General features: G+C 46.6%; 1 protein-coding gene across 22 annotated transcripts in view; it reads right to left on the bottom strand.

Moving 5' to 3' along the window:
* The window catches only part of gphnb (gephyrin b), a 115,496-nt gene that overhangs the window by 20,991 nt on the left and 70,916 nt on the right, over positions 1-23,589 (bottom strand). For 6 of the 22 annotated variants that reach the window (XM_090243166.1, XM_090243165.1, XM_036985262.2 and 3 more), the window contains exons 7-10: positions 22,655-22,942; positions 21,219-21,353; positions 5,859-5,900; positions 4,056-4,130 (exon numbers count right to left, since the gene is read on the bottom strand). In XM_090243166.1, coding sequence (XP_090099292.1) covers positions 4,056-4,130; positions 5,859-5,900; positions 21,219-21,353; positions 22,655-22,942 — 540 coding nt within the window. Of the gene's footprint in view, positions 1-4,055; positions 4,131-5,858; positions 5,901-11,920; positions 12,318-21,218; positions 21,354-22,654; positions 22,943-23,589 lie in introns of those variants that run through there. The other 16 variants (XM_090243172.1, XM_090243171.1, XM_090243168.1 and 13 more) reach the window with 8 other exon arrangements.

Here is a 23,589-nt window from a genome sequence, read left to right on the forward strand (position 1 = left end):
AGAAAAATCAACTTTCAATACATAGAAAGCAAAAATGAAGACTAACAATAAACAACATAACTAAGTTATGAGATTGAGAACATTGCAGGTGTGCCTTTTTCTGAAAGGTTTTGATCAGCACTAACAATACCATTATATGTCTAACATGGACTTTTTTTTACAAACTACACAAAAATAACTCAACAAGGTGTATTACACAACATAAAAACACATATATTGGGTGTCTTTCTAATGAAATCTATCTAGCCAGTCTGCAAGGGAACCCCTTCAAAAGTCAACCTTAAACAGCAAATCTGTTTCTGTTCTCTATACTTGTCAACAACTCTGCTCCTCACTAGCGTAATACTAACGTGATATTATACTAAGCGGAAGGGGTGGGGGGGGGGGGATCAGGTCAGTGACTAGGCTAACGGCTCCTTAACATTCATGTAACGTTTGGGCATAACCGTATGAGGACGGTGGATGATGCTGCTACCTTGGTGGCACTAGGAATGAACAGAGGGTGAGGCACACCAACACAGGTGGAAAGAGACAGCTTCACTGAGACAAACACTTACTAAAGAGATTTACCACCAGAAAGCCATGGAGAGTGAGAGAGAGAGCGAGAGAGATGGAGAGAGAGAGGGAGAGAGGGAGAGGGAGAGAGAGAGAGAGAGAGAGAGAGAGAGAGAGAGAGAGAGAGAGAGAGAATGAGAGAGGGAGAGAGAGCGAGAGAGGGAGAGAGAGAGAAAGAGGGAGAGAGAGGGAGAGAGAGAGAGAGAGAGAGAGAGAGGGAGGGAGAGAGAGAGAGAGAGAGAGAGGGAGAGAGAGAGAGAGAAGGAGGGAGAGAGAGAGAGAGAGAGCACAACGACTTATGTGGACAGACGAAAAGAGCACCAAGAGGAAAGAGTGAGGAGAAAAGGTGCAGAAAAAGGGTGCAGAAGCAAATGTGTGGAGAGACGGGTAGAGCAAAGCATAACATCATACACGCCCACCTTTTCTCCCTCTATCCCTCTCTCCCTCCCTCTATCCCTCTCTCCCTCCCTCTATCCCTCTCTCCCTCCCTCTATCCCTCTCTCCCTCCCTCTATCCCTCCCTCTATCCCTCTCTCCCTCCCTCTATCCCTCCGTCTATCCCCCCCTTTCCTTGGAAAACAGAGACAGAGAAGTATACTGTATGCATGAGTGACGCAAAATGTAACACACACAAACACACTTAAATCAAACAGTTTGCGTACAGACACTACAACACCCACAGTACTTAAGACAGAAACTTGACAGACACACACACACACGCACGCACGCACACACACACACACACACACGCACACAGACACAGACACACAGACAAAGATACACACACGCACGCACGCACGCATACACTGCAGTGTGTAAAAAGTGAATATGACTTCATGCCCAACAGTGTAATTCAAAAGAAGGAATTACTGAAAGTCTATTTGAGGCACACTGCACTGTAGCGATACTTGTGCCAGGAGTGTGTGTAGGTGTATGTGTGTAGGTGTATGTGTGTAGGTGTATTTGTGACTGGGACGGCTGCCATTGACTGTTTTGAAGAACATGTGAGCTGCACTGAATGAGAGTGTTTATATATCACGTATGAGTATGCTGTGTGTGTAGTAGAACTGATTGAAAGGTGTGTTTGCTTGTGTCCATGTGAGTACGCTATGTGTCCATGTGTGTGTGCATGTCTGTGTGTGTGTCTGTCTGTGTGTGTGTCTGTCTGTGTGTGTGCCTGTCTGTGTGTGTGTCTGTCTGTGTGTGTGCCTGTCTGTGTGTGTGTCTGTCTGTGTGTGTGTAGCAGAGCTCTTAGGCCCTGCAGCATTATGCCTACCCTTGGGCAAAACCCTGACTATACACCAGCCTATTAAACTGAACCTTAATGGAACAGAATACACACACACACACACACACACACACACACACACACACACACACACACACACACACACACACACACACACACACACACACACACACAGAAAACAACCATAATTGCTTTCCACGGCAACCCGATAGTCGCCGCGGAAACGGCCTGACGGCGGGTTGTCATGGCGATCGTCCACAGAGATCAATGGCGGAGGGGGCGCATGTGGAATAGCGAGTGGCGAGCACGGAGGCCGGGTCAGGGAGAAAGGTCTCGGAGTGGACGGCTACGGCGAGCCACGGATGTCGCTAAGCTTACCGCTGCCTAGGGGAAATGAATTGGCCAATAACGGACGAGGTAAAGAAGCGGCTCGTGGGGACGAGGGAACAGCCACTGTTCCTGTGTTTCTGTGCTGGGCTCAGCAAAAAACAAATGCGCTGTCCGACAAATTATGCAAAGGGGGATTTCGGAGGAGAGGAAGAGGAGAGGGATGTGACATGGGGCAGGGAGGGGAGCAGAGAACGGGAGGAGTAGCCTCATCCTTACATGGGAAGCCCGGGGAAGTCCATGGTAGAAAAATTGCTAAATAGGGGTGGGACTTGGAACCCGCTGTAAATCAGTGACGCATCACAACATATCAAAACAATCAAATGTCTTGCTTGGGCGGAGCTCCAGAGATGCTCACTAGATTAGGGCAGTAGGTGCAACAGGACATGAGGAAAGACGGGAGAATATGGGTCCACATACTGGATGCTGATTGTGTATAGACACAATTCACTTTTTCCTCCAGGTTTTTTACCACTTTCTGCAATGTTGCATACTAGCACACAGATCAACTCACTGCAATATGTTTCCTATCCGGTATGAAAACAGTGACGAACATAACACGTAGCACCAACGGCCATGTGGGGAGGGTTCTTGAAATGTAACATCCAATCAAAATCCTATGGTTCATTCAAACCGTTTCTTTTGCTATAAAAACTTCTCCAGACTTCCAAGGCAGGTGTGAAAACCAGGTTATTTTGGAGAGGAGAGGAAAGGAGAGTAGAGGAAAGGAGAGGTGTGACAGGAGAGGAGGAGTTCAAAAACCCTTCTAGCACCACTCTGTCCCACGGGAGAAAGGGATGGAAGAGATGATAGTGACAGAGTTGGGAAGGAGGGGACAAATGCTTCTGTGGCCCTCAAAAGACAACACTTACTTGCGAGAGAAAGAGCTAAGGGGGACGGAGGGGGAGAGGGGGCAGCGAGGGAGGGAGAGAGCGAGGGGGGTGAGAGATGCCTCACTACACTACTCAAGGGTCTATTCCTGCGGAGAGGGACGAGCATCACGTAGGAGTGACGTCCCCTGACAGCACTTCCTCTGGCTAAACTGAGTGCAAGCTACTGTGGTACACACACACACACACACACACACACACACACACACACACACACACACACACACACACACACACACACACACACACACATACACACACACACACACACACACACAGCTATGCTCTGGTACAAGGACCTTGATGTGCACATCTTCTCTTAGACATGAAGAAAAGCACGACAACACATACAAAAACGCTACAAGAAATGCTGCCCAGCTGCCAACACACACACACAGACTAGATGGGTGACGGATGAGAGAGAATGAACGCTGGTGGAGTTCTAGAGAGGCCTGAGAAGGGAATGTACTGAACACTCTATCTCCAAGCCTACTTGGATTTGCTAAAATGCCTGGTGAGAGAGAGGTATTGGTATGAACAGATCAAGCCAAAACGCCTAGAAAGACTACATTACCCATACTACTCTGTGAGCCAAATTCCTACTGGAACCTTCCATATTGCGTGTTGCTCCCCTATGGCAATACATCCGACGTGTCCTTCCTGCCTCTCCTGCCTCTCCTCCCTCTCTTCCCTACAGTCTCTCGCTATCTTTCCTGTAGATGAGCTCCAGTACTGCATCACCACACAGGGGAGCCGCCGAGAGCAGGCTGCCTGAGATGGCGAGCCCTCTGTGGGCTGTGGATCCAGGCACCTCCCCTGTCTGTCTACGTACCTATGGATGTCTGTCAGGGGTCTCTAACAGGTGTCTTTGGTTTCGCTGAGGCCCTAGTGCTGTGTGGTGACTGTGCCTATGGTGAGGAGCGAGGCCTGCATGCCGGTATAGAGGAAGGGTAGGAAGAATGTAAGGGGGTTTACCTGGTCCAAGGTAGAGTACCTTGACTTGAGCGTGATGACCTCATCCAGGTGAGCCCTGAACTCTCTCCGTGAGGCCTGGAGGAAGCCACAGGATAGGTCACTCGCCTTCACACACGCCATCATGCATCACACACACGTTCCATATTGGTACACACACACTCAAATGTCCTGGTACAGTACAATAGTACACATAGTTGTGGCCTGGCACACACACACACACACACAAACACACACACACACACACACACACACACACACACACGCACACACACACACACACACACACACACACAACTCAGGACTCCTGAGGTGACACATACAGAAATCAGTTCAAACAACAATAAAAAAGACCACTGACTCCAAAACAACCAATATTCTGACAATAAAGAACCAAACATTGATGAAATAGTGACCAAATAATGTGATGGCAACTTTTTGCTCCAACCTAGAGCACGTTTATCATGGGTGTGAGAGTGAGTTAGTGTTAGTGAGCGGAGGAGAGTGATATTAGATTTGTTTGTGTTGGTGTACTGGTGGAAATGTGCCTCTTTTCTCTTCAGTGCTTGACATACGATTCCTGTATCTTCGCTCTAAAATGATCCAAGGTCAGTTATAACTCACATTATTGGTTGCTGCAAGGATAGAGAAAGCTGACCCTAAATCAGATGAAACCTTACTGAAGGCCTGTGCTTAGCTGTCAAAACATTGGTTTATGAAACTGATTGCATCCGAGCCATTGGAGCTGGAGTGTCAAACATGTGGTTTGCAGATCCGGCCCACAAGGTGGCCCAATTTTTGACATTTGACATATTTTGCAAAAATACATTTAGGGGGGGAACGAACGAACTCAATATACTTTAACATGACTAAAACCAAATGTGTAGAATGAAAAGGGACCTACATTCATCCAGTTGACTGTGTCCAGCTCACTAATCACTGAAATGAAAGCTAGACAGTCAGGGAGCATGGAACATTCCAGAAACAATGTATACAGGACTATTTTATGCTCATTTTAACTGCATTAATGTCCAACTTTTCCATTTATTTTTATAAATAGATGTTACTTACAGGAGATCTATTGTGTCCTCCCACTGCCCATCTATTGTAGATAGATACCATATCCCTTCCCAATCATCAATCTCACTAACAATAAATGAAGCACAGGAGAGGTGCCTGTTAGAGATGTTGTCACAAGCCTACCTCAAAAACCAGCTGAAGGGTAGAGCAATGCACTGTTGGTACAAGCACCGCTGCCGCCGCACAGCGAGGCGGTTACCGTGACGTTTCAACTCTAACACTGTATTTGGAACGTCACCGAGTCACATGTCACATGGCAGGAGTTGTGAGTGGGTGGTGAGGTGATGACGTGAGTGGAGCTGTGTGTGGGGAGGGAGGGATTCCATTAGATACAATTTATGGTATCTCAGACGATATGATGCGTTCGATTACACTATGGTCCAGATGTTAACATGAAACTGGTCAAAAGGCCTGTACATACTCTGATACAGGAAGAGATTTAAAAATGCAAAGGATTCTGGGATTTGCAGTACTCCGAGAGACGACTGTGTCCTTCCACCTAGGCAGGGGCAGCATGCAGGGCAGACACACAGATAAAGGGAAGAAGGAGGATGAACATTATGCAAAACAGAGGAAGAAGGAAGAAGGAAGGAGGGATGGAGTGACTGCGCAAACATGCCAGGTGAACGAGGAGGGGGGACCATGGTAACCGATGCCATGACGATGCCATGACGACGTCATGACGACGGTGGCCATGGCGATTCCTTAGTAGGCTTGCAAGAGTACCTCAGCAATGCTTAGGGTGGATGAACAGGAGGGGAGCCGCGCCTGGTGCCACAAGAGAGAAGGAGGAGGAGGAGGAGGAGAAGGGGAGAAAAGAACAGGGTTAACACAGCCAGAAGCCAGACAGACAGACAGACAGACAGACACTGAGACAGACAGCGCCACTGTCTCATGCCGTGTTCATGCGGTATCAGAATTATCGCATATTCAAGACCAACACTGCCATAAAACAGCTCAGACGCATCAAGACATTATCCAAAATTGCCTTCCAAGTGTTAAGTTCAAGTGGGAAACTCGGGTAGCGTTGTTGTACCCCCAGTTTCCCAGTTCCTAGTTTCCACATGAATGCAGCATCAGTGTGTCTGTCTCAGGTAAGTCAGCACAGCCGAGGGTGAGGCTTTATGACACATATAGTACAGTACAGGACAACAAGGTAAAGCTGAGACTCCTGACTGAGGACCAGAGGAGAGCACAGTTACATTGATCAATTTGATATATTGGAATTGTTGCATTGACCGTCTATTTTGTTGATTGTGTGTGTGTGTGTGTGTGTGTGTGTGTGTGTGTGTGTGTGTGTGTGTGTGTGTGTGTGTGTGTGTGCATGTGCGTGCGTGCGTGAGATACTCCGTGCCTGTGAGAATGAATGTGTAGTGTCTGCATGTCTGAGTGCATGACCCACAGCAAATCCCCAAAACCTTTACTTACCGTAGGAAAGATTTTGTACATAGAAACAGTTCATTTGTGTGACAGTTTACCCTCCGTTAATCAGCAACTTACTCTACAAAATAGTTTTGGGTGTTTATTTATTTTTTAACCTTTATTGAGCTAGGCAAGTCAGATAAGAACAAATTCTTATTTACAACGACGGCCTACTCCAGCCAAACCCGGGCAACGCTGGGCCAATTGTGCGCCACACTATGGGACTCCCAATCACAGCCGGATGTGATACAGCCTGGATTCAAACCAGGTACTATAGTGACGCCTCTTGCACTGAGATGCAGTGCCTTTGACTGCTGCGCCACTCGGAGGCTCATGATTTTTACATAGAGAACATATTACAAACTAACACATTACCATACCCATAACTGTCTATCCCCTGTTTGATCTGTAGACTTAACTGTAGACCTCAGACCAGTCTATCCCTAGCTGCTCTGTAGCCTGATGAATGGGAGGGGACAATGTGATGTGGGGATCCATTCAATGACATATTTAAGGAAAATCCTATTTTATTTTATGATGATAACCTCATTAAGTACATAAGTACAAGTATTTCAATCTATTGTAGCCCACACAAACACTAATTTGACCAATGACAGACTAGACAAACACTGCCCTCAAAAGATGACCAATGACAGACCAGGAAACCACTGCCCTCTCCGACAGTGACCAATGACTGACCAGAAAACCCACTGCCCTCCAAAATGACCAATGACTGACCAGAAAACTACTGCCCTCTCCAACACTGACCAATGACTGAGCAAAAAACTACTGCCCTCTCCAACACTGACCAATGACAGACCAGAAAACCATTGCCCTCCAAAATGACCAATGGCAGACCAGCAAACAACTGCTCCCCTCTAATTCCTCAAAAAATCTGACCAGTATGCCTCGGCCAACCTTGATATTCTAACACCAAGCATCTTCAGAAGCCTTTAAAATCATCTATTACTTAGACTGCGCATTAAATGGCACTCTATTCCCTATATAGTGCACTAGTTTTGACCAGGGCCCATAAGGCTCTGGTCAAACATAGTGCACTACATAGGAAACAGGGTGCCATTTCCAATTCAGCCTATAAGTCTAACAGTCTGAGAGATCCACTCTAAACTGCCACTCTGGGAATTGTGAGGGAAAGACCGCATGAGGCTGTGGCAGGAATGCACAATGGAATAGCGACCAGAGCGAAGGGATGTTTGCACATCAAATCCTCTCGGCTTTTCAATTCAAAAGGCTGCAGCTGCTGTATGCTCCATGTAGAAATTATAATACGTCCTATTGTAGTGGTAAACCATGAGCTAGTGAGTGCAGTGGAGGGAAGGGGGTAACGCAGTAGAGTGTGTGTGTGCGTGTGTGTGTGTGTGTGTGTGTTCATGGTTCTCTGGGTCTGCCCACCAGTCTCAATGGTTTGCATGGGCCCACGTGGTGAATGAACAGCGCTACGGTACTTTGAATGCAGTGGGTCAACGCAGAGCCTCCATTCAGTCTCATCCACTCCACTCGGTTTCTGTCTCTGACACTGTTGAATGGTCTCTGTTTTCTGATCGTTTTCTAGGCTAGGCTAGGGTACTACCCCCGCAGGCAAACTCAGAGCAAGACGGCAGGAGTAAGTGAGGACAAAAATACTGGAAACAATGCACAAGAATACAGACTTACTGTACATACAAGCATGCAAGCACCCACACATTTGGAAATATGTGCACACACACACACACACACACACACACACACACACACACACACACACACACACACACACACGCATAATAATCTGGACTCTGTGTGTAACATGTTCCCTAATTGTGATCTAAAGCCATTGGACTACAGAGATTCAGAGCCAAACATATACAGGTACGGCTGTGTCTCCAGCAGAGACAAAAGTGGAGCTTTCACCTTGATCAAATCTTCTACTCTCGTCTCATCACGGCCTCACGAAACCAAGGACGGCCTATACAGTACACATTCCATTTAGGCTTGGGTTGTATACTGTATATACCAGGGTATTTGGAAGTAGCCACTGGATGGCTTTTCAATAGCGTCAATACCGCTGAAAATATTTCTTTGAAGTTCTTCCAATACATTTAAATATATACTTTTTATGTAAATGCCTGCAGTCAACTTGTGCAATACGTTAGGAGATAAAGCAGATTGTGCTCTTCATTTCACCTTTCACCTTTCACCTTTCACATGATTTTATATTATGAAGCTTACTGTGGTTTCTCAGAACTTCTTTCATGTGTTTGTTTGTAAATGGTACAACAAGAGAGAGAGGGAGCTGTGTATTAACAGAGGTCATAGTTTATTTTGAAACCCAACAGTGTGTTGTTTTGCTTCAATAGACAGATCAGGGAGATGCAGCTAAAGTTGAAGTTCCCCCGAAAACCCATCAGTGCAACACATTGGTCCGGAAATAGCTTCATTTTCATCAGATGCCAACAGAAGTGCTACGCTATTTGGCTGACAGCCTCACAAGTAAATGAGCTTACAATGAAAAATCAATGGTATTTTTGGCAAAAATGATGCATGGACATCATGTTTAATTTTATTTCACAATTTATTTCACCTTTATTTCACCAGGTAGGCTAGTTGAGAACAAGTTCTCATTTGCAACTGCGACCAGCCCAAGATAAAGCAAAGTAGTGTGACACAAACAACATCACAGAGTTACACATGGAATAAACAAACCTACAGTCATAACATACAATAGAAAAAGTCTGTACACAATGTATGCAAATGAGGTAAGATAAGGGAGGTAAGGCAATACATAGGCCATAGTGGTGAAGTAATTACAATATTCCAATTAAACACTGGAGTGATTGATGTGCAAAAGATGAGTGTGCAAGTAGAGATACTGGGGTGCAAAGCAGCAAAATAAATAAAATAAAAACAGTATGGGGATGAGGTAATTGGATGGGCTATTTACAGATGAGCTATGTACAGGTGCAGCGATCTGTGAGCTGCTCTGACAGCTGGTGCTTAAAGCTAGTGAGGGAGATATGAGTCTCCAGCTTCAATGATTTTTGCAGTTCATTCCAATCATTGCAGGAGAGAACTGGAAGGAAAGGCGGCCAAAGGAGGAATTGGCTTTGGAGGTGACCAGTGAAATATACCTGCTGGAGCGCGTGCTACGGGTGGGTGCTGCCATGGTGACCAGTGAGCTGAGGTAAGGCGGGGCTTTACCTAGCAAAGACTTATAGATGACCTGGAGCCAGTTGGTTTGGCGATGAATACGAAGCGAGGGCCAGCCATTGAGAGCATACAGGTCGCAGTGGTGGGTAGTATAGGGGGCTTTGGTGACAAAACGGATGGCACTGTGATAGACTGCATCCAATTTGCTGAGTAGAGTGTTATTTTGTAAATGACATCCCTGAAGTCATGGATCGGTAGGATATTCAGTTTTACTAGGGTATGTTTGGCAGCATGAGTGAAGATGCTTTGTTGCAAAATAGGAATGGGGCGTGCTTATTTAAGATGGTGAGGAAAGCACCTAAAAAAATAACCAGGCATCCTCTAATGACGGAATGAGGTCAATATCCTTCCAGGATACCCGGGCCAGGTAGATTAGAAAGGCCTGCTCCTGGTTGAAGACAGCAGAGGTGTATTTGGAGGGCAGGTTGGTTAGGATGATATCTATGAGGGTGCCCGTGTTTACGGATTTGGGGTTGTACCTGGTAGGTTCATTGAAAATTTGTGTGGGTTTAAGGGCATCAAGCTTAGATTGTTGGATGGCCGGGGTGTTAAGCATGTTCCAGTTTAGGTGACCTAACAGCACAAGCTCTGAAGATAATGCTTATCATAGAAATAATGTAGCCAGGTACATTTCCTAATGTTTTGCTTAAAGTTAATCTTTCATTTTACCGTAGAAAAGCAGGCTATTAATACCAAGCAAAGTAGCTCTATATCAGTCAGAGTGTGCTGGTATAATGCCTGTTGGTGAATTCTCATCTGAAGCACAAACTGAAACATTTTACATCTGGCATCAATATATTTCTCATGTGTTTTATAATTATTTCCTGTGTGAAAAACAGAATTCTGCGTTAATGTTTAACTTTCAAGTTTTCTAAGCAAGTGCCTGAATTAATGAGGTGACGGGGCGTCATATTGTTTTAGCTTTCTGCCGTGTTTGGAAAGTCAAAGCCCTTTGCATGAGCCATCTGTATCTTGATTTCCTTGTGTTTTTTTGTCCACTCAGTTGTCGGCCTGTCTGCTCTTCTCCAATCAGACCAGGCAGACCTGTTGCCCCAGCGACTCCAGAGTCCACACAGACACAGCGTGTACACATGCTGTCTCAGTGCCAGTATGGTTCTTCATTCAGACAAGCATGTGTCAAAACGCTGTTCATCGCCACAATGTCTCTCGTTCATACCCGCTTGTAAATGTCTAAACTCACCAAGAATGACATTCGGTAGCTCCTACCTACATATGTATAACTTTATGAGCTGGGTTCCCTGTCTTTGCAATTAGTTCATTTTCGTTTGCGCTCGTTAGCATATTTGCGTTTTTTTGTCGCCCCTTTGTGTACTAAGCCGGTAATACCATAAATCTCAGGATGAGAGAAGGACGGTATGATGATATGAAAATCTGGATATTGCCCAACCCTGATTCCATTACATTCCATTCAACACTTCATAGGAATTTACATTTTTAATTTTACAGTAAGAAACTGCATTGTAATTTCCAGATCTATGAGTTCATGTGTCACTGCATCTCGAGCCATTGTTGGTCTTTAAATAGACAGTGTACTGTCTGTATTGCAGTATATACCTTCCATTTCTCCATCCATCCAGTTCCCTAACAGCTCCGATTCTGGACCCTACTCTAGGGCCCTGGCTCAGAGGAACTATGGAGCCCAGTGGAGCTGCCTGTCTCTGTCTCCCTCTCCTCCCCTCTGCCTTTATGTAACCCTCAGTCTCTCACTCTCTCTTGAATACTGCAGCGACACGGCCACCACGCTAGGCACGTGAGTCCTGCACCTCCCCCTCCTCCCCTTCTTCCCTCCTCCTCACCCCAGCCCCGCAGTCAACGTACGCATGTCCCCTCCCCCGCCCTCTCCTCTCTCATCCCTGTGCACTTCCTACCTTCACACAGACTCATCATCGCTGCGTACGTGTTTATGGCTAACCATCATCATCACCATCATCATCATCATCAGACCACACACACTGGGCCATGCGTGTAGACGCACACGTGCGCATGCAGTACACACACACACACACACAGGCACACGACACAAATACTGACAGTAAACACTCTAATTCATGTACAGACAGTATCCTCCATCATACACACTCCCAACAACACAGTCCAGAAACACACTCTCAAACCAAAGGAGGAAAGACACTACTTACCATCCTCAGAGTGGAGTCAGCACTGAGCGAGCTCTTCAACATGTGCACACGAGCACACACACACACACACACAGGCAATCTGAGAGTGTGTGTGAGCGACAGAGCAAGCAGAGAGAGACAGAGAGAGTACAGTTAGGGAGGAAGAGCAACAGAGAAGCAGCGTGCACGAGAAGGAGAACAGGAGGAAAAGCAACAGAGAGACAGAAAGAGGGAGAGGAGGAGTGACAGAACAAGAAGGAGGGGGTGGTGTGGGTGTGCAGCGCCCATGTGAGTGTCTGCCTGTCTGTCAGCACATGGTAGAGGGGCTGACACTCTCCATCCCTTGTCCCTCTACTCTCTCTTCTTTCTCTCTCTCTCTCTCTCTCTCTCTCTCTCTCTCTCTCTCTCTCTCTCTCTCTCTTTCTACCTCTCTCCCTCTCCCTCTCTCTCTCCCTCTCTCTCTTTTGCTCTCTCCCTCTTACTCTCTCTACTGATTGGAGCAGTAGCAGAGTAGCAGAGGGAGTACAATTACTGTGACTGAGTGATATGACGAATGCTTGTGGGCTTACACACACATTTTGAAGACAGTGTAAGGACAGAAATGGACAGACCGACACAGAGAAAGAGAGGCAGACAGACAGCCAGTGCAGCAGAGGCCTTAGTACTGAGGCAAGGCACTGCTATGACGCTCAGGATATACCTCAAAATGTAGCTTGTTTCTCTTTCTCTTCCTCTGTTTCATCGTCCCCTACCCTACCCTCCTTCTCTCCATCAACCCTCTCTCTGTCCCCTTCTCTCCCTCTCCCTCTCTCACTCCCTCCTCTCTATTTTTCCCTCAACTCTCTCTCTCAGTGCATCTCATAAATCCTCCACACGTCGAGTGGTCCGAGGAGGAGGAGTCACTTTTACGAGCCTCCCTGTGCTGGAGGAGGGTTATCATACACTCACAATCAGTGCTGTTACCCCAGCCTCACGCACGCACGCACGCACACACGCACGCACGCACACACACACACACACACGCACACGCACACACACGCGCACACACACGCGCAAACACACGCAAACACACACACACACACACACACACACACACACACACACACACACACACACACACACACACACACACACACACACAGGTGTATGAGTTTGAGAGCCCATGTCTATGCCTTCTACAGGAGAATAAAGCCTTTATGGTACAGGCTGTAAAACAAGAGCAGGCTCTACACAGCCCAAGAGCAGAGACCCACGTCTGCCTGCTGCCTACTGCCTGTTTGCCTTCACTTACAGCAGGGCACAGACTTGGAGGAAAACATGCAGAAACAAAAAAACACACACACGCCCACAGAAAACACTCAGTTAAGGTTTCTTTCTCATACTAGCCTTAGTTGGCATGCACACAAGCGCACACACAAACACACACTCCCCCATCCAGACCCCCCCCCCCCCCCCCCACACACACACCTCCACGCCTCTGGTGACATTCTCAGAAATTAGTGTGTGTGCCAGAGGGGGTAGTGGGAGACAGAGTAGGTACAGATCCTCTGAGTGCCGTCCAAAACACACACACACAAATCCCCTGTCGACAGTGGGAAGGTGGGAAGGGAGGGAGGGCCGCTTGGCAGCCTGGTCCAACAGCGCCCTGAGCCAGAGGACATTACCGCTGTCGGCCCCCGACCACACACACTCTGTTTTATACACTTACTAAAACCACCGCCACGCCATTGGGAAGCAGCCAGTGCCATCAGGCCGCAGACACTACACACACACGGCATAGACACGGCATAGACACAGCATAGACACGGCATAGACAGACCTTGACAGTACTGAACAGACATCCACTGTAGAAGGCTACTGTACCAATGACCACAGTCCCTCTTTGTCCTAAATGGCACCATATTCCCTATATAGTGCACTGCTTTTGACCAGGGCTCATAAGGTCCTGTGTGCACTATATAGAGATTAGGCTGCTATTTAGGACAAACCTAGGGTTGCAAAGGGAGGGTATATTTCTGGTAACTGTCAAGTTAAATTTTTTTGTCACATGACATCTGGTGGCATGTTTGGCTACTTCAGATTATCACAGGTGTCCCTGTGTGGCCTTATCACATGTAAAAATATATCAAATAATCAACTAAGATTATTTTAAAGAAAATCCTGGATGCTGATTGGTTTACTCACCACGATAATGCCTGTTCACGGTTCCATTTGAATGATCAGTGTGCATCCACTATCCCACTGCCCAGCCGGGCAATTCATAAACTTCATCTCCCCTGTAAAAAATGCCACTAGCCTAGCATTTGGTTTGCAACAGCTGGTCTAAATCTTGCCCTCTTCCTCTCCGACCTGTGCAACAATGTAGCAGTTGTTTTTTTTGTGCGATCTCCACCATGCCATGCAGCCTATACGTGACTAGACTGTAAAGTTTCTCAAATGAAACAATGACAAGCAATAAGAAGCAATAAGGCCCTCAAACCAGGGAATTATTGTCAATAACTCCCTCCTAAGGGCTGTTTTACTGGCCCTTCACTCCGCGTCGGCCCTGAGAACAGCCCTTAGTTGTGAGTGTGTGGTATATGGCCAATGCACCACGGCTAAGAGCTGTAGCCAGGCACCCCACGCTGCGTTGTGTAGGAACAGCCTTTAGCCGTGGTACATCCCCTTATTGCTTAAATATACTGTAATAATATATATGTGATTTAGCAGACGCTTTTATCCAAAGTGACTTACAGTCATGCGTGCGACACATACGTGGTACATGCCACCGGTCCCGGGAATCAAACCCACTATCCTGGCGTCGCAAGCCCCATGTTCAAACGACTGAGCTACAGAGGACCACCGGCATAGGCAGACACCTATTGTACTGAACAGACACACCCACCGTGCTACGGTAGCTAAGACCCCATCAAGCACTGTACTACACCCACAGCATAGACAGAGATCTAACCTACAGACAGTGGATCTCTGTTCAAGGCTATGTGAGCAGTGACCACAGTACAGTGTGCTACAGACTAGGAAGGACTCATTGATCCAGCCCACTGTGGAGGGCTGTATCCTGCATCCATTAGTGAATTGGATTACAGATCGGACTAACGACAACGTGGGGGGCTTTCACGCTGTTCTGCATGACCAATGTGGTGACATTAATAATACAGTAGCGCTACTCATGTGATGTGTATGGATGTGTGTGTGTGTGTGTGTGAATGTGTATTTACACACAGTGTTATTGTGTGAGTGTCAACAGTGTGTGTGTGTATACAGAGTGAATACGTGTGTGTGTGTGTAGTATAGTGACTTATATTCCAGTGGAGAAGGAAAGAGGAAGTGGCTTGATAAGCCCTGGCCTTGGCTCCATCCATAAAACACGTTCATCAAAAGGCTATTGGAAGACCATTAACTCAGGGAGCCTCATGTACAGCCAAAACCAGTTGAAGCAACACAAAAGCCATCTTCACACTGCTGATCCAACATGGAAGCTGTTATTATTATGCTTCTAGGATTTCACATTTTTGTTGATTTTAGGTTATATGGTGGTGCTTTTGAAGACAGATAGAGGAGACATGGACATACATGTGGTAAGGAGGTCAATGGAACATATGTCCTGGGGGATAGGAGAAAGATACTGGTTCTACACATCTGATCTAACTAAGTAGGTAGTCATCAAATCCGTCATGACTGATGTATTGTAACAGGCCCAATGTAGAGCCGTGGCCAAAGGTTTTGAGAATGACACAAATATACATTTTCACAAAGTCTGCTGCGTCAGTTTGTATGATGGCAATTTGCATATACTCCACAATGTTATGAAGAGTGATCAGTTGAATTGCAATTAATTGCAAAGTTCCTCTTTGCCATGCAAATGAACTGAATCCCCCCAAAAACATTTCCACTGCATTTCAGCCCTGCCACAAAAGGACCGGCTGACATCATGTCAGTGATTCTCTCGTTAACACAGGTGTGAGTGTTGACGAGGAGGGAGATCACTCTGTCATGCTGATTGAGTTTGAATAACAGACTGGAAGCTTCAAAAGCAGGGTGGTGCTTGGAATCATTGTTCAACCATGGTAGTAACCTGCAAGGAAACACGTGCTGTCAGGATTGCTTTTCACAAAAAGGGCTTAATTCACAGGCAAGGATATTGCTGCCAGTAAGATTGTACCTAAATCAACCTTTTATCGGATCATCAAGAACTCAAGGAGAGTGGTTCAATTGTTGTAAAAAAGGCTTCAGGGCGCCCAAGAAAGTCCAGCAAGAGCCAGGACCGTCTCCTAAAGTTGATTCAGCTGCGGGATCGGGGCACCACCAGTACAGAGCATGCTCAGGAATGCCAGCAGGCAGGGGTGAATGTATCTGCACGCACAGTGAGGCGAAGACTTTTGGAGGATGGCCTGGTGTCAAGAAGGGCTGCAAAGAAGCCACTTCTCTCCAGGAAAAACATCAGGGACAGACTGATATTCTGCAAAAGGCACAGGGATTGGACTGCTGAGGACTGGGGTCTGATGAATCCCCTTACCAATTGTTTGGGGCATCAGGAAAAAGCTTGTCCGGAGAAGACAAGGTAAGCGCTACCATCAGTACTGTGTCATGCCAACAGTAAAGCATCCTGAGACCATTCATGTGTGGGGTTGCTTCTCAGCCAAGGGAGTGGGTTCACTCACAATTTTGCCTAAGAACACAGCCATGAATAAAGAATGGTACCAACACATCCTCCAAGAGCAACTTATCCCAACCATCCAGGAACAGTTTGGCGACGAACAATGCCTTTTCCAGCATGATGGAGCACTTTGCCATAAGGCAAAAGTGATAACTAAGTGGCTCAGGGAACAAAACATTGATATTTTGGGTCCATGGCCAGGAAACTCCCCAGACCTTAATCCCATTGAGAATTGTGGTCAATCCTCAAGAGGCAGGTGGGCAAACAAAACCCCACAAATTCTGACAAACTCCAAGAATTGATTATGCAAGAATGGGCTGCCGTCAGTCAGGATGTGGCCCAGAAGTTCATTGACAGCATGCCAGCGCAGATTGCAGGGGTCTTGAAAAATGTAGGCTAATTTTGCTGGGGGGCAATGAGGAGATTCAGGACCCTTCCGCCATGTGTTTCCATGACATTTACATTGTTTTGGGTCGAGTTCCATTGACCTCTACCACATCTATTGTTGACGTAAATATCATAATATTGAAAGGGGTCAGGGTTAGGGTTAGGGGTTAATATTAGGATTACTGTCAGGGGAGGGAACTAATAGGATACATTCAGTCCTGGTTGTAGGAACACAGTGCTTCAGTGTGCAGAGAGTAGCTGACTGTATGTATGTGCATTTAGTGTGTGTGTGTATTTGTGTGTATGCGTGCGTGTGTCTGTGTGCGTGTTTGTGTGAGTGTGTGTGTTTGTTTGTGTATGTGTTTGTGTGTGTGTGTGTGTGTGTGTGTGTGATTCTGCCTTTCGACTTACCTTGAGGAAAGCCCTGACAGGAGAGGGGGAGAACCCCTCATAGAAAGAAAGAGAGATTGAGAGAGAGGATGAGTGAGAAAGAGAGAGATTGAGAGAGAGGAATAGAGAGGAAGAGAGAGATTGAGAGAGAGAAAGAGAGAGATTGAGAGAGAGAAAGAGAGAGATTGAGAGAGAGGAAGAGAGCGAAAGAGAGAGATTGAGAGAGAGGAAGAGAGAGAGAGATTGAGAGAGAGGAAGAGAGAGAGAGATTGAGAGAGAGGAAGAGAGAGATTGAGAGAGAGGAAGAGAGAGAGAAGTGTATCAGAACCCCCATAACCCTCTACTGCCCACTGAGTCAAATCCTACTGCCCCCCCCCCCCCCACACACACACACACACACTCTCCCATATGCTTCATTAATCCAAACTCAACCATTATGTAACTGCACTACATGCTCACAAGAGTGGAAGAGTACAACTACACTACCATCACAGTAGGAGTGTGTGTGTGTGTGTGTGTGTGTGTGTGTGTGTGTGTGTGTGTGTGTGTGTGTGTGTGTGTGTGTGTGTGTGTGTGTGTGTGTGCGTATGCATGCGTGTGAGATACTCCGTGCCTGTGAGAATGAATGTGTAGTGTCTGCATGTCTGAGTGTGATTTGCCTGAGTAGTGTGTATGGTATCCCTGTGTCTGTGTGTCTTTATTTTCATGTTGTGTTATTTGTGAGTCTGTGTGTGTGTGCCCCCAGCTCCTGTGCTGTGTAGACAGACAGGTTTGGACATTAGAACAGTGCATCTGGGTGCCTCTCTCTCTCTCTGCTCGGCGTGTGTGTGGTGTGGAGGCAGAGCAGCAGAGGCTGTTTCCCCTTCACATGAAGACCTGTGAGAACGTGTGGTGAGAGGCGCCTAACACACACATGCACGCACACATGCACGCACACACACACACACACACACACACACACACACACACACACACACACACACACACACACACACACACACACACACACACACACACACACACACACACACACACACAAACATGGCCTGGGGTGGCACATCCTATCTAGCGGTCAGTGGTGCTCGTGTGAAAGCCGCTCAGCCGAGGCAGAGAAAATAGAAATCTGCATTATTTTGGCAAACTGCGCTCCCCCCATTGCTTCCTGTCTGGAAAGCCCTTTACTGAACATTGGATAATCATACTCAAAGTGAGTTAGGAAAGCGGCGTACACGCCTGATTTACTGTATGTGTCTATGTACTTTGTTGGAAGAGATTTGGCCAGGCTTTGTCGCGCTGACTCATGTGGTTATAGAATACGGCAGCTCCTGACAGAGAAGCAGCAACTCAAACTGGGTCATTAACAAAAACGGCTTTAGTTTAGTGAGGTAGAGTAACTTCACCTCATACTGCAGCGGAACTACAGACACATTGGGACAGTAGCACAACGCCTACTCACCGCTTACATACAGTACTGCTATCGAGACCATACTGCCTCCACTACCAGTTAAACAATACCACTACTGGGCATTTAGTGGTGGCAGCTCAAAGTCTACTGTACATCCCGTTTCCCAGGACTCTACGGTCTTAGGTACGCAGGGAATAAACAAACAAATCATTTAGCAAACTATTGGCACCAAATGCTCCACAACAACCCCAAGTTAAGTAAGCCAAGTCAGTCGTCTTGGAATTGTTAGACATGGCAACTACGAAAATAGAAACTGAGATAATCCTACGTCTTAGAACAAATATGTGTCTGCTTATGACACCCCCCAACAACAACAAACAACTGTTTGACACAGGCAGTGTATATTCACACACAGCCATTGTGTTACTTCTCTGAACACTGTATCTATATTCTCCGTTCTCCATAGTGTACCGTTCCTAGACACTCATACTGTACATACCACCTACATGTGGCAGTGGTCAGCCTGGCCGACCCTGTGAACCTGCGGTGGAATCTACTGTATATACCCTTCAGCCATTCCCATAGCAACCCCTAGTCTATTCCCATGACACTTGCCCAATGTCCAGGAGGAGAACCATGGAGACAAGATGTGAGGGAGATAGAGCCAGAGAGATAGAGCGAGAGAGAGATAGAACGAGAGAGAGATAGAGCGAGAGATAGGGCGAGAGAGATAGAGTGAGAGAGTTAGAGATAGAGCGAGAGATAGAGCGAGAGATAGAGCGAGAGAGAGCGAGTGAGAGAGAGAGCGAGAGAGATAGAGCGAGAGGTAGAGCGAGAGAGATAGAGCGAGAGAGATAGAGCGAGAGGGAGATAGAGAGCAAGAGAGAGAGAGAGAGCGAGAGAGAGCGAGAGAGAGAGCGAGAGGTAGAGCGGGAGAGATATATAGAGAGAGACAGAGCGAGAGATAGAGCGAGAGATAGAGCGAGAGAGATATATAGAGAGAGACAGAGTGATGGAGAGAGAGATAGAGCGAGAGAGAGATAGAGATAGAGAGAGAGAGCGAGAGAGAGAGAGAGAGAGAGAGAGAGCGAGAGAGAGAGCGAGAGGTAGAGCGAGAGAGATAGAGCAAGAGAGATATATAGAGAGAGACAGTGATAGAGAGAGAGATAGAGCGAGAGAGAGATAGAGATAGATAGAGAGAGAGAGTGAGAGAGAAAGATAGACTGCATCTCTGACTGTGAGACCATAGTGGTATAGTACGATGCCGTCTAGATCTCCCCAGGATTTTATAAAGCTAGCCAGCTTCAGTTAGCTTCCCATTCCAGCTCAGGCTTCATCCATGTTATGAAGGTGGATATTGATCCGGCAGTTGTTGCTCTAGCTGGCTTGTAACTGTGTGTGCATGTCGCACATGGTTAGACGAACGCCTAACTCTTTAGTGAGACGTTGCTGAAACCAGCATCCATATTAGTGCCAGATTGACCTTTTTGCCGAAATTAAAATGAAAGAAAAGTTATCCTGCAATTTCACGAGGCTATGGTGGGAAATAAGATAGAAGTGTGTCGTCTTTCTTTCATTACGCGGATCGTTAATAGCGTCTCTGGTGCTCAGTGGTGTGCTATCAGTGCACAGCCACTTATTTTGAAGACTCGATACAATGATTTTATTAAGTCATTCCTAAATATGTAGTGTGATACGTATTTGAATGTTACAGTTTTTAACACGTTTAAGAACATTGAATAAATACAATATTTCATCAGTTGTCTTCCTCAAATATGGTCCGGAGAATGAAGGAGACGATGATGCAGGGAATCTGATTTGATTGGTCCACAAATCGCAGCTCAACCACTTCATTCAGGATAAGTGGAGTTAGCCCCGAGTTAGCCTTTCCCGGAGCAGGTTAGTTCTTAATGATTCATTGCCATAGAAATGTACCTGGCTAAAAGGTGAACCACTTTCTTGTCACCAGCTATCCCTCACTGCTCTATCCTGCGTCGTAGTACACCGATCTGCATGAGAAACCGGAGTGGGTTGACTTAAGGTAGGGAATGGAGGAGGACGTGTGAGTGTGTGGTGGAGGTAGAGAGTTAATTCAGTGTAATGCACTTGACCCACGCAAACAAGGATACGCACACATAAACACACAGCCACTACCATACTAGCCACAGCAGGGGCCCTTTCACACACACTTTGGTTTGGCATAGCACCGTGATCAAATCAAATGAAATCACATTGTGTTGGTACACATACACATATCATTAGCGGATGTTATTGCGGGTGTAGCGAAATGCTTGTGAAAGAATTGCTTAGGAGCTAGAAGCAGAGCCATGTCTGTCGGCGCCATCTTCACATGATGATCGATAGACGCTGAAGAGAACACTTCGGCAGAGAAATGGCATCTGTGTGTCTGTCTATGGTATGACTGTGTGTGTGTGTGTGCGTCTGTCCATACATATGTGTGTGTGGGTGTAAGGCCTTACTTTGGGCGTGGGGCAGGAGGCGGTGGAGAGGCGCGAGGTGGCCTGGGCACGGGGCGACTCAGAGGGCGTGGTGCTCAGAGAGGCTGTGTCTCTGGGGAGAACCTGGACACCCCTGGAGATGATGCTATCTGGGATCTACACACACCCACACACACACAGAAAGAAAGAACAAGACACACACACACACACACACTCAAATAATGGCCCATTATGACTGTAGAATTTGTATTACATAGAATGCTACACATTAGATAGATATTAGATAGCTTGCTACACATTAGATAGATATTAGATAGCATGCTACACATCTGACCCGTTGACTACCTTCACTATAGCACAGCATCTTGTGCCTCAGTGCTCATTATAGGCAGTGCATATTTGACCAGAAGAAAATAAATGGCGGCAGTACGCTAACCCAATGTTAACTTTCATGCCTTTCCCTAACCTTAACCTCACAAAAATTACAGCTAAACTTAACCTTAACCTAACCCTCCTTCCTAAAGCAAACCTTAATACATTTGGACCCCCATGCCTAAACTAAACCAGTGGAATAAACACTGTAAACCTTACCAGACAGCTTCTATAGCCAAGAGCCACCGAGACACTTCTAAGTGTGATGATATTACAGTAATGAATGAATAATGAATGAAACTGGGCAATATGGACGGTATGATATGATTTTCAGGATGATATGAGGATAGATTATAGATCACAGAGATGAATCAGGACGTATCTATATGTAATAGACATGGAGGTGGTTCACCGTACACAGAGTAAGTCTAGTCCTGGACGAAAAAGCAAAGTCAATGGACAATCTTCATTGAAAGTGCTTTTTAGTCCATGACTAGGATTCATCTGTGTCCAGGAAACATGGATTGCATGTAATCTTACCAATGAATGTCCATGATTGGACAATGAGAAAAATTCCAGGATGGAGCCGGGACTTGACCGAAACCTGTTACCATGACATTAGGACCACAGAGCTATAAGTCCACCCTGATGTTGGACGGGACAGGAAAATGAAAATGGACAACTGTCACTTCAATGGACGATGAATAACACACACACACACACACACACACACACACACACACACACACACACACACACACACACACACACACACACACACACACATCTGAAAAGCGTTACATGTGTACAGAATGATTATGAGAATGTTGTATGAAATAATAATGATGACATGGAGGGTGGTGTACTCATAGGAATATACTGTACACACTGTATGTCTCGATTCGCCACCCTTTTCCCAGTGTGCATTTGTACACTTCCCATCATGGATTCATGGTTGAATCTTCCTCTAGCCAATGCTTACACCAATACAATGTTTTTAAATCTAGGAGAGGTGTGCACAAAAAAGTGGAGAATCGGAATGTAGACATTGCATATGAAGTTCTGCCAGATTCCCGTTCCCTTACCTCCCCATTGGTTACCTTGGCGGCGATGGAGGCGGCGGTGATGTGCGAGGACGAGGAGTCCTCAGTGGACGCCACACCGCTGTCCTTCTTCTCATCGTCCTCCTCCTCGCACTGCACGCCCTTATCTTCCGTCTGGCGCCGCGGCGAGCTATTGGGGGGCGGTGAGAGGGGAGGCGGGGGCGAGGGGAGGTCCTCCAGCTCGTCCACTGCCTCCTTCACCTTGACCACGGCGTCCCGGAGCAGGTCAATGGCGTGGGGCAGCGCGGGCAGGATGAACTGGAAACACTCCTATTGGAGGATAGGTTAGAGGTCAGGAGGAGAGTTAGGGGTTAATACAACAGGTTCACGTTGTGGGACAGCACAGGCAGGATGAACTGGAAGGAGGGGAGACGGTCTGAGATTAGAGGTCATGGAGAGAGGGGTTAATATAGCTGATCAACAGCATAATAGTAGGGTAACAATATCAAGTCAGTCCTGCCTATGACTCAGACTGCAGGATCATCTCGGCTCTTGTTCATAGAAAGCTAGCAAGCTAAGGTAGTGGGTTGAACTCCTGAAGGGATCACATGCACATATTAAAAATGGATTCACTTGCTTTGGATAAAAGCTTGTGCTAAGTGGCAGTAGTACATATAGTAGGTTGGTAAACTGGGGACTAAGCAAGGACTGTACAGACCAGACCAGACCCAGAACCAGACCCTGACAGATCAGACCCATACCAGAACCAGACCAGACCCAGACCAGACCTAGACCAGTCTAGACCAGACCCAGACCAGACCTAGACCAGACCTAGACCAGTCTAGACCAGACCCAGACCAGGCTTTCTAATGCAGCTACCACTCCTTTCTAACTAACTCCAGAGGAGTTCATTTTTAAAATGTTATTTAACTAGGCAAGTCAACCAAGAACAAATTCTTATTTACAATGACGGCCTA

Source organism: Oncorhynchus mykiss, chromosome 8 (assembly GCF_057628025.1).
Source record: "Oncorhynchus mykiss isolate SJ-2025 chromosome 8, ASM5762802v1, whole genome shotgun sequence".
Classification (NCBI taxonomy): Eukaryota; Metazoa; Chordata; class Actinopteri; order Salmoniformes; family Salmonidae; genus Oncorhynchus; species Oncorhynchus mykiss.